Below are 12,845 nucleotides of genomic sequence, written 5' to 3' on the forward strand. Positions count from 1 at the left end.
AATATTCACAATTATGTTATTCACCCCGAAGAAATCCACATCCACACCCACACACACAGTTTCCAAACCTAGAAGATGAAAGCGACTGTAAAGAGACACAGCTCGCAAGACACAGAAATTGGCCAATTCATCAGAAGATCGATATTGACTACGGATTTCCGACATGCCCCCAATTAGTGACAGCATCACTGTCTTCTTAGTTCTATTCCTCACGTAAAAGATGATTGGGCGACTGTCGTGGTGGGGACAACTCGGTCCCATGATCCTCTTATCTGCGATATGACCTTGACCTCTGATCAAGAAAAGAACATGGACTCATAAAGACTATAGATATGTTGTGTAAAGATGCTAGAAGTGAATGACTGCAAGTGGCCTCTTCTATCCTCTTTTGAAGGTATTTTATTATTAAAATTGAGCTTTATATAGCGCAATATCCACTAAATGTGCCCAAAGCACTTTACAAGGCGTCCCTGGTCAACAGCAACATTTAACATGTAGGACGGGACATGACCCCTGTTAGGCGATATTACAATTTTTCGGACAAAGACAACGCTGTTAACGGCCAGGTACTCATTTTACACCTGAGTACGGTGAGAGAATATGAGTAAAGAGCCTTTTCCAAGAACTCAACTACGCGCCGAGCTCGAGGTTCGAACCCAGGACCTTCCGATCCGAAAGCGAGGCCATACCACTAGACCACATAGCCTCACAATTGAAGACGTATATCATCTTTTCATTCCTGAAATGGTCAGAGGTTATAATTCCTGTTTTCGAGTCATGCCGCCCTCTCCTCCCCCCCCCCCCCTAATCGTTTATTGCATTTTTAAAATTCTCTGTCCCTTTTAAATTTCCAATAAAAAAACAATTATAAAGATGTTATTCTTTGATATCCTTGGCGCGGATAATGGAGACTGAACCAATGTGAGCTTTGCAAGTGTGTTTATCTCTATTAACTATGCGAAACTAACCGCTCAATTAACCCCCTCCTTACCGATCATTTTCAGTACTTTCCCAAAAATGGCAGGCTTACCCAGCAGAAAAATTGATTTTTAAAACTCAATCAAGCTCTCTTTTTAAAAAAACAAAACATGATGTTGTTATTAAATAAACACAGGTCATTCTTCAACGTTTGTGATGTACAAAATAAATCTGAATTTTAAAAAATGTATATTGTGTCGTAACAAATGTGACGATTCTGATGCCGGTGGTAAGGATAGGGTTAATAACAGCCTTCAATGTTCAGATTTCAAATTGATTTAGCCTACTTACAAACTCATAGTGCCATCAATGATGTCTGCAAATAATATAAATATCGACATCCATTTTCTTCGCATTATATTCCAAGAATTCAATATGCTCAGTGTCCGAATTCGACTCTAAATAGTAGTAGTAGTGAGCTTCGCAGTCCGAATGACGCTTGATGAGAATTGTTTGATTCAGTCATGGTCGATAAGTACAGCTGCTCTCTCCATCCATTGGTCACGGTCCTGGGCCAGAGTTTTGAGGCTGTCAAGATCTTTTTGTGACTTTAGTACGGAGGGCACTGCAGTATTACTTATTTCTCAAAACCCACAAGAAAAACTATAAATATACAAATTGCATTTATCCGAAACGATTTATTTTGGCAATTGCAAACAATCAGGCATACTTAGACTTATATACAACAAAAAACAATCTTAGATATTAAATGACAGCAGTGGAAAACTACGTAATCAACGGTTCCAGACATTTTCGTCATCATTTGTACTGACCCATGTCAAATCAGAAGGTTTCCATTTGTAATAATCGAACAGTCTTCATTGGAAAAGAGAATATGATTTATTATCAATTAAAACGTAACGTCATTTGTTAACATAACTCAGAATAAATGAGAAAATTGCCTTTCGAAAACTAAAAAATATTTAGTGGAATTGCTAAAACGGGCCATTTTATTCTAACAATTTGAGATTTTAAAGACAGGAATAGTTCAAGTCAGGATACATTAAAAATTTAGGTTATTTTATTGTAATATTTTGGTGTAGTATGATCTTTAAGACCACCTATCAACATTGTGGAAGATCAGCGAATGAATCTTAACACCATTGAGGATCTACAGACGACTGCTTCGGATGGACAACGTTGGTTAGACCAAAAGAACGACCCAGTGGAGGCAGCTGAGGCTTCCCAGTCCGATGACAGAGATGCGAAAGGCTCATAAGTCAAGTAAGTTAGTAATGGCTTTGAAATGTCAATGTTTTATGTAACTATTGAGAAATTAATAACATTGTCAATGATGATAAATGAGAGGACTATGCTGGAACTGATGATGATGATGATGATGATGATGATGATGATGATGATGATGATGATGATGATGATATTGATGATGATGATGATGATGATGACGATGACAATGATGGCGATGATGATTATAATAATAATAAATACGAATTATTATTATAATGATAAAGATGATGTTGATTTGTCGAGGGTGATTCTGGAACTGATGATGGTGATGATGATGATGATGATGATGATGATGGTGATGATGATGATGATGATGATGATGATGATGATGATGATGATGATGATGATGATGATGATGATTACGATGATTGTGATGGTGATTATAATAATAATAAATAATATTATTATAATGATAAAGAAGATGTTGATTTGTCGAGGGCGACGCTGGAACTGATGATGGTGATGATGATGATGATGATGATGATGATGATGATGATGATGATGATGATGATGATGATGATGATGATGATTACGATGATTGCGATGGTGATTATAATAATAATAAATAATACTATTATAATGATGAAGATGATGTTGATTTGTGTAACTATGATTTTGGTGTTTATATTTCCGAAAAAGATGATAATTCCAATGGTGATATATAATATGACAAACATGTCAAAGATCATAATAACAATGATGATGATAATGATAATAATGATTATGATATAACAATATCATATTATGTATTGCTACAAAACCATTCAAATCGCATTTATATTGCCATTAAGAACTTCAAAAACGAAGTTTTCAAGTCAATTCACATAATAATATTATAACAATTTTGATTTTATAAATGCATAGATCTGTTCAAAATGTATCACTCCGACTCCTGACGATACGTTTTTTGAAAGCCTTCTTCATGTTGTATAATCTAGACTTCTTCTCCAGTCCCGATACTTGATCAGGATTAGGCGCCATTAGACTTTTGACCAATTGTCGCTTCATCAGCACAAGCATTTCCTCCATGACTTCATTCACTCCGTCTTGCGTCTGGGCGAAATGAGTGAATAAAATAATACACAAATAATAATATATCTAGATGTTTTCATATCGTGCATAGATTTAAAGCTATTGTGATGTTAATTATGAAACAGTTCATTATATTTAATTGAAATCGGTATTATGTCCGGTTAAACTAGGTGCTAAAATGGAACATTCTATCTACAAATTAGATAATAGGGGTCATTTTATATTCGTTAAGGTGAAGAATAAATTCAATTCCTTACATTGTAAAGAGGGTCCCGATAGCTCAGTTGGTAGAACACTCGCTTCACAATCAAAGGAATAGGGGTCGATCCCGGGTGCAGTCGAGATTTTTTTCTGAACCCCCTGTTCACACGAGCAGATATTGGGTAGCTGGGTCTGTTAGAACTGGCGGAATATACTTTGTGAGAGACAAGCAGCCTATCCAAAAGGTAGCAGGCAATTGCTATTGTCTGTTTCACGCCATAGAAACAGGGGAAAACTCCGGCTCCATGGGCCTAATGAAGGACTACTTACATTGCAAAAAGACCAATGCGCATAATACTAGAGTTATTAGGTTGATCAAAAATTAATCCGCAATGTTTTGATGGACACAAACTAACCTCTGCTACAGAAATTTGAAACCTTGGGCAATCCATCTCCCCTGCCAAATTGTCACACTCATCTTCGGTGACGGCACGTGCAGTGAGTAGATCGTGCTTGTTGGATACGAGCACTAGGGGGACGTCGGCATCTCGAAAACTAAAGATATCTTCCTGTAAAAATTTTTAAAAAGATCGAATTAACACACGTCTTGTGAGAAAAAAGGGGCAGAGTTGCTTTGCCAAAAAAAAAAAAAAATAGGGGTTGGGGGGGGGGGGGGGGGGGGCAAGAAAAAAGGAAAACGAAACAAAACTGTTATCCCCTTCTACGTTCGAGTATTTTCAAGGGATCAAATTTATTATAGAATTGTTTTGAAAATCAAAATAATCAGAACTAATCTGAAAGGTGTGTATGAAACAGTAGCAGACAAATCGGAGAGAAAACCTTCGGAGAAAGATCATCCCAAATAATAGCAGGTCTTGACTGGGGATCGAACCTTATACTTCCTGATCACTGGTCAGATGTGCTACCATTACAGCACAGAGGGTTGGCCGATAGTTGTGACGATTTAAGGCCTATAGATAGTATGCGCCTGACCAAGAAACTCACAATATTGCAATCCGGAAGTATAACGGACCAATACACAAAACTCTGTGTAACCGTGAATTTTATAGTCTGGATAAAACAGTTACGTGAGAATTACTCATCAGCGCGGATGGCAAAAAAAAAAAAACAATAACAAAGACCCGAGTGACGTCAACTTCATTCTATCTATATTTTTCACCGCTGTGAACCCTCGCTCTTCACAAAGCGAGGACGAGGACGAAGACATTTGAGTTGACTCCCTAGTTTGTCACGTAATAGGAACTGGAAACTTAGAGTAAGGTTTATTAAGATCAAGAAAAAAAAATCATGTTGGTCAATTAGGGAATGTATTTCGACTTAATCTAAAAGCTAAAAACTCAATTTTAAATAATACTGAATTGAGTGGGGATCAAACCTTGGATCAATTATTTTCTAGTATTGAGTGAAATGTGCGAGTATGTGGTCTAGTGGTATGACACTCGATCGGATGCTCCTGGGTTCGAGCCTCGCTCGGCGCGTAGTTGAGTCCTTGGAAAAGGCTCTTTACTCACATTTACTCAGGTGTAAAAGAAGTACCTGGCCGTTAACAGCGTTTTCTCTCTCCAGTACCACATGTTAATTTTTGTTGCTGTTGGCCAGGGATTCTTTGTAAAGAGCTTTGAGCACGTTTAGTGGATATTGCGCGATATAAAAACTCAATTATTTATTTATAAATACTCAATATAAAACGCATTTGCTGCTTTGATTGGTGACAAAATACAGATTACAAGGAAGAAAACATATCGGACTGTCTTCTAAGTCCTGTCTAAATAACAATGTGAAATTGAATGTAAGCTTCAATATAATTTACGAAAACAGATAAAATGGGCGTTTCCGGTTTCCGCTTTAGCAACAAAACAGGATGAATGAAACACTACAGACGAATGAGATAATGTGGTAGTGGCGTTGTTGTCACGGTGCTGTACCTGGTCGTTAACCCTCTCCTTACCACCCATAGGAAAATCGTCACATTCGTTACGATGTAGCCAACAATTTTCTTATTCTGATTTCATTTTGTTTTAATTATATCCATAAAAACTCGACACTGTGTTGCAGAGCTCATTTTTCTGAACAAAATATAGAATAAACTCGTTGCTTATCTGTTTGAAAAATCTATTTTTGTGTTGGATGAGTATGAAGTTTCGGGTTAAATTCTGAAAATAGCTGGTAAGGAGAGAGTTAACAGAGTTGTCTCTTTCGGGAGAGAAAATTATAACATCTACAAACAGGCGTTATGTTCTAAATATGATGTGTTGCTGTTGGCTTAGAACATCTTGTAAAAGTGCTTTGGCACAGTTAGTGGATATCACCCTTTATCAATGCTTAAGATTTTTTAGAAAGATTGGTTTTGTGTGGAACAATAGCACAACGTACTTAAGTTCAAAACTCATAACCCATAGAAAATTAAAGTCATTTCTCAAGTCGACCAAGTTTACACCTTCGCAAAAATTCTAGCCATCAACACCAGAAATATTCTTAACCTCATGCACTGAAAGACCCCATTCACCTTTCAACAGATATTATCACCATGCGGGCTGCACGTCACGGTCATCTTTTAACACAATGTAATAGGCTCACGCGCAGCTGGTAACATTTAAGACCATATGTGTTTTACAGACCAGCCAACTTGGCATTGGAAAAATTCGTAATTTTCGGGGATTATGACATAGTAGATGTAATAATTAACATTAAAATAACCAATTTGTGTTTAAATATAATTTAATTACTACTTTGAACTCTATTATATACTTGCTCTCAACATAAAATGTTTAGCTACAATTGGTCATATTTACTTCCACACAATTATTGATGTCATCCACTTAGTTTAATTACTCGCAACATATGATATAGATAGAACGAAGATGACGTCACTCAGGTATTTGTTATTGCTTTTTTGCCATCCATTTTTATGAGTAACTGTATGAACCAGACTATAAACGTTCAAGTTTACACATAGTTTTGTGTGTTGGTCTGTTATACTGCTGGATGGCAATGTTGTGAGCTTCTAGTTTCTTGGGTAAGAGGACACGATCTATAGATAGTATGCAGATGACGTCACTCAGGCCTTTGTTATTGTTTTTTGCCATCCGCGTTTATGAGTAATGCTCACTGAACTGTATTAACCTGACTATAAACCTTCATGGATACACACAGTTTATGTGTTGGTCCGTTATACTTCCGGATGGCAATGTTATGAGCGTCTCAGCCAAGCGCATACTATCTATACCAACACACAAATGTATAACCTTAAACGCTTATCTTCTGATTGATACAATTCAGTGAGAACTGCTCATAAAAGAGGCTGGCTAATAACAATATCAAAGATGTTATATTATTATAACGTCAATTTCGTTCCTTCAATACGCAAAGATAAACTTTGGCAGCCGGTATTCATTTAGATTTTGTTTTGTCATTCCATAGAATAGAAACACGATCAAGCCGACATGAAGGTTATATCAATATTAACAGAAATGATGAGAAAACTCGATTCGAGGGCGTAATAAACAATATCATGAAATGTTATTCTTATTCAAAGATATCAAAATCCTCTTCATCATCAAACACTTAAAACACACAATGGAAGTTAATATATATTAAGCTACAAAAGGATGTGTGATGTAGAAAGAAATATACAAAGATGATTATAGATAGTTCGAAGTTGACGTCACTCAGGTCTTTGCGATTGTTTCTTGTCATCCGCGTTTATGAGTAATTCTCACAAAACTGTATTAAACTGATATAAACGATCGTGGTTACACAAAGTTTTGTGTGTTGGTCCGTTATATTTCCGGATGGCAATGTTGTGAACTCCTTAGTCAAGCGCATACTATCTATAAAAGTTTCAAAATAAAAGTAAATATCAAGCACGAAACCTTTCCGGCTCAAAATCATTCTTCAACCAAAAACATTAAAAATTTTAATATATCTTTTTAAATCCAGTTAAAGTGACTTAACGTTTTTGTTTTTTCGTTATTGACTGAAGAAGTCTATGAGCCAAAAATAATGATCCCTGTTTGATATGTAAGGCTACGTGGTCTTGTGGTATGACACCCGCTTTCGGTTCGGAAGGTCCTGGGTTCGAGCCTTGCTCGGTGCATAGTTTAGTCCTTGGAAAAGACTCACATTCTCTCACCGTACACGGGTGTGAAATAAGTACATGGCCGTTAACAGCGTTGTCTCTGTTAGAAACAAACATGTAATATCGCCTAACAGGCGTCATGTCTTGTTATACATGTTACGTATTGCTGTTGGTCAGGGACCCTTTTTAAATAGCTTTGAGCACGTGGATATTGCGCTTTATAAATGTTAGCTCTGTATATTGAATTTTGTATAGTGCTGTGAAATAAACATCGTTTTTAAAAGTTCATAATGCACTTTTAAGTGTTCCTTTAGTCATATGCTCATTTTAGATGGCTTACCTTACAACGATAAAAACTTAACGACGGCTATTATTAACTGACCTATCCTAAAAATGTTCAACTTTCTGCAAACATTGACAACTTATGATCTCCATGACCCTTCATGTCTGGGATTCCTCTGCACTCTTTTTGATGGATGTAGTCACAATAACTTGCCAAAATTGACCTTAGTTCATTACCTTTCTCTATCTATCTACCTTTTACGTGGGCAGAAAACCCGTTGACAGTCTGTTCCTACTCTATCTGCTGATGCTCATTCATCGTCCATCTATTTTTGAGAAGACCAAGACCGATAGGTTGTAATGGGCTAGAATAAAATACGTGATTATCCCCGCAAAAAATGCAATTATCAGATAATTAAATCCCTTCCTTACCAGCCATTTTCAGTTCAGGATCCCCCCCCCCCCCCCCCCAAAAAAAAAAACAAGAAAAAAAAAACTTCACACCCAACTAACACAAAAATATTTTTTTTATCACTCATACACAATAGCAGTACTAAGTTCTTGCGATACATAATTTCTTTTTCAAAATATGTTCTTCAACACACTGTTTGTTCATTTTCTTTATATTTTATGATGTACAAAAGAAATTTGAATAAGAAAAAGGTTGGTTGTATCGTAACGAATGTGACGTTTTCCTATTGACAGTTCGAAGTTACACGTCACTCATGTTTTTGTTATTGTTTTTTGCCATCCGCGGTTATGAGTAGTACTCACTAAACTGTATTAACTCTCTCCTTACCAGCTGTTTTTAGAATTTCCCCCGAAAATTCACTCCAAACCAACACATGAATAGACTTTTCTTACTCAACCAAAAAAGTAACAAGTGAGCTCTATAGCACATTTTTAGTATCTAAAGTGTAATCAAAGCATTTCTTTAAATTTTGTGATGTACAAGAGAAATAAGAATGAGAAAATTGTCTGTTGCATCGTAACGAATGTGACGGTTTTCCTATGGGTGGTAAGGAGAGGGTTAACTTGACGCTAAACGATCATGGTTACACACAGTTTTGTGTGTTGGTCCGTTATACTTCCGGATGGCAATGTTGTGAACTCCTAAGCAAAGCGCAGCTATCTATAGATAGTTCGAAGATGACGTCACTCAAGCCTTTGCTGTTATATTTTGCCATCCGCGTTTGTGAGTTATTCTCACTGATCTGTATTAACCAGACTATAAAAGTTCATGGTTACACATGGTTTTGTGTGTTCGTCAGTTATACTTCCGGATGGCAATGTTGTGGACTCCTAAGCCAAGCGCAAACTATCTATAGTTGGTAACGAAAGGGTTAAATTGATAGTCCGTGTGGCTAGCTGTAAAACGATTTTTAATTACTTGCTACTATTTTGTCTGTGCAGATTGTTTCCCGTATTGGCCTTGGATTCCAACAGAGATAATAACTTAACCTTTGACCGCTCAAAGAAAACAGCATTCGCTATACGTCATCGGCTAATAAATCTTCATTTGGGTTCTCAGCTATTTATGACTCATTTTGACTCCAAACGGTATAGGTAGTACGCGCTTGGCTAAGAAACTCACAACATTGCCATAATACAGTTTAGTGAGAATTACTCATAAACGCGGATGGCAAAAAACAATAACAAAGACCTGAGTGACGTCAACTTCGAACTATCTATAGATAGTATGCGCTTGGCTAAGAAGCTCATAACATTGCCATCCGGAAGTATAACGGACCAACACACAAAACTGTGTGTATCCATGAACGTTTATAGTCGGGTTAATACGGTTCAGTGAGCATTACTCATAAACGCGGATGGCAAAAAGAATAACAAAGACTGAGTGACGTCATCTTCGAACTATCTATAACATAACGATGGCTACGGTCAGACTACAGATAGTCAGAAATTGATGTTACTCAGGGCTTTGTTATTGTTTTTTGTCATCCGCGTTTATGAGTTATTATCACAAAACTGTATTTACCAGACTATAAAAGTTCATGGTTACACAGAGTGTGTGTGTTGGTCCGTTATACTTCCGGATGACAATGTTGTGAACTCCTTGGCCAAGCGCATTCTATCTATAGCCTGACACTGAAATCCAAAAGGACTGGCAGTTTGACGTCATTATTTGTTTTTTGCACCGCCTTGTGAGTTGTTAGTAGACTCATGGAAAAAGTTATTTCATTGGTTGAACTATTGAATACAACTCACGATTTATTTTCTTTTGTGGCTAAAGACTGGCATTATGACGTCATTTATTGGTCAGTGTCAGGCCATAACTTTACGAAGGCCACGCTGGGTTGTGGGTCTGTTAGATCTGGCGGAAACTACTTTGCCATAGGCTAGCGTCCTATCCAAAGGGTAGAAAGCAATTACTGTGGCATGTTCCACGCTATAGCAACCAGGATTACTTCCGGCCTATTGGCTCTGAAGGACTACTTCTCTCTTCTCTTCTCATTATCATCAACCTGACTTTATAGCACTGTTTGGACGGTGTAGCTGTATTTCAATTATACTGTTACCCTCCTAGCTACACGTACTTTGTTGATAACACGAATTTGCTCGTGTCAAGGTAGCCGATTCCATATTTCTCTACTGAAAGCCTCTCAAAGAAAAAGAATATTAGGACGTTTAACCCGAGCAAATGTCATGGGTGTAAGGTGAATATGAAGTTGAAACTTAAACCATGCGCCTTTTGCTTTTGCTTATCCCCTTCTCAGCACTCTAGGTGGTCGGAATATTTTGGGCATGTGCAATTCAAAGCAGAAGTTTGAAAATAGCTTTTTAACCCTCTATCTCCTCACCGGCCATTTTCAGAATTTTCCCCAATACGCCAAACACAAAAATGGATTTTTCTTACTCTAAACATAATATTATCAAGCAAATTGAACCCTACAAACAGTATCAACGTGTTATTATAGCGATAACAAAAAAAATAATATTTAAATTTCGTGATGTAAAATTGAAATCAGTATGAGAAATTATTGGTTTTATCGTAACGAATGTGACGATTTGCCTATAGTTGGTAAGGAAAGGGTTATGCTGGTATTGTGTTTATTTATTTCAGTAATGATAATGATATATATTTTTTTTAAAACATGCGTATTTATTATTAATGTGATGTTTTCCCAGTCTACCAAGCAGTGATTGGTTATCTGATTCTGTTAGATTTGGTGGAAATAACTTTTCCACAGACTAGCACAACCGCAATCAATTGCTATTTATTGTCCATTTAACTCTATAGAAACTAATTTTTAAAATTAAAAAAAAAATCCCTTTATTCATCTCAAAGGGGGATTTTTCTCTAGGGTCTATTTCAAGGGGAGACACTGGAATAACCCAGGCGTCAGCCGCAGTGCAGCGCCGCAAATTGAGCTAGGACGAGGTGACTTGCTCATGGCCACACAACGCAGCGGTGAGTGATCGAAATCGGTACATTCCGGGTACGAGGCAAAGACCGTACCACTGAGCCACGCTACCCCCACTCCTGCTCCATGAGCCTAGTGGCTCTGCAGGACTTTTTGTATTTAAAAAAAATTAGACATTTGATTATAGCATTGATTTCATCCCAAAATAATAAAGCTTACGAGACGGCGTAATATAATTTTTTGCGCCACGATATCATCGTCGTCTAGGCATTCCACGAAGGAATATAGATAACTCATCAAACAAGATGTCTGATGTTAACAGGAATCACCCATGTTGTCCAAGTGAGCAAATTGGGGGTTAATAATCTTGTTCAAGGAAAAAAAACGAAAGTGCCTAAATCGGGGCTCGAACCCGGGTCTTCCTGATCACAATGCAATGCCTTAACCACTCGGCCACTTCCCCCCCCCCCCCCCCCACTAATACAATTAAGTCTATATAAAATACTAAACACAAACTTATATTATTGTTCTTACCTTCAATTTACAGGCTTCTTGGTAACTCGTTCTGTCAGTGACGGAATACATGAGTATAAGCCCGTCCGCCCACCGAATGTGTTTCTCTAGAACGTCTGGCGCCATCTGGTAAATATCGTAAGATTTGGCAGGTTAGATAGAGTATTATTTAATTAAAGGGGGAAGATAATGTTATTATAATTTGGGTTATAAAGGAATGGAGATAAAGATAAAGGGAGTAAATCTGACTCATGATGATTGAACAACACAAAACAAACGACAATTCGGCCCTTGGCCTTTATCAAGTAAATATAAATATATATGTATTCTGTGTTTACTTGATAAAGGCCAAGGGCCGAACCGTCGTTTGTTTTGTGTTGTTCATTCATGAGTCAGATTCTCCCTTTATCTTTATCTCCATTTTATTGACTCATTTAGGCGCCTCTATTTATTAGTTATAAAGGAATAATGGTGTTAGGAACAAGATGTTGTGCGGCTATGTGGTTAAGTGGTATGACACTCGCTTTCGGATAGGAAGGTTCTGAGTTCGAGCCTAGCTCGGCGCATAGTTGAGTTCTTGGAAAAGGCTCTTTAACTCACATTCTCTCACGGTACTCAGGTGTAAAATGAGTACCTGACCGTTAACAGCGTTGTCTCTGTCCGGAAAAAAAAACAACTGTAATATTGCATGACAGGCGTCGTGTCTCGTTCTACATGTTACGTGTTGTTGTTGGTCAGGGATCCCTTGTAAAGCGCTTTGAGTACATTTAGTGGATATTGTGCTATATAAAAGCTGATGATTTTAAAATTGTTCTTGATGAGATGAAGATTATGATGATCATGTTGATGATGATGAATGACGACGATGATGGTGATGATGATAATGATGCTAATGATGATGATAATGATGCTAATGATGATGATGATGGTGATGATGATGATGATGATGATGATGATGGTGATGATGATAATGATGCTAATGATGATGGTGATGATGATGATGATGATGATGATGATGATGATGATGATGATGATGATGATGATGATAATGATGAGGATTTTGATGATGATGATGATGATGATGATGATGATAATAATGATGATTTTGA

The 12,845-nt window shown here is 37.2% G+C and overlaps 1 protein-coding gene across 2 annotated transcripts in view; it reads right to left on the reverse strand.

Annotated features, from left to right (window-relative positions):
- Positions 1 to 1,596: 1,596 nt before the first annotated feature.
- The window catches only part of LOC144969461 (ras-related and estrogen-regulated growth inhibitor-like), a 69,488-nt gene continuing 58,239 nt past the window's right edge, over positions 1,597 to 12,845 (reverse strand). For both annotated transcript variants that reach the window (XM_078908582.1, XM_078908581.1), the window contains 3 exons: positions 11,758 to 11,862; positions 3,876 to 4,028; positions 1,597 to 3,279 (listed from right to left, as the gene is read on the reverse strand). In XM_078908582.1, coding sequence (XP_078764708.1) covers positions 3,097 to 3,279; positions 3,876 to 4,028; positions 11,758 to 11,862 — 441 coding nt within the window. In that variant the 3' untranslated portion in view covers positions 1,597 to 3,096. The remainder of the gene's footprint in view (positions 3,280 to 3,875; positions 4,029 to 11,757; positions 11,863 to 12,845) is intronic.

Source organism: Berghia stephanieae, chromosome 3 (genome assembly GCF_034508935.2).
Source record: "Berghia stephanieae isolate SIO BIC M18660-M18661 chromosome 3, UCSD_Bste_1.3, whole genome shotgun sequence".
In the NCBI taxonomy this organism is placed as follows: Eukaryota; Metazoa; Mollusca; class Gastropoda; order Nudibranchia; family Aeolidiidae; genus Berghia; species Berghia stephanieae.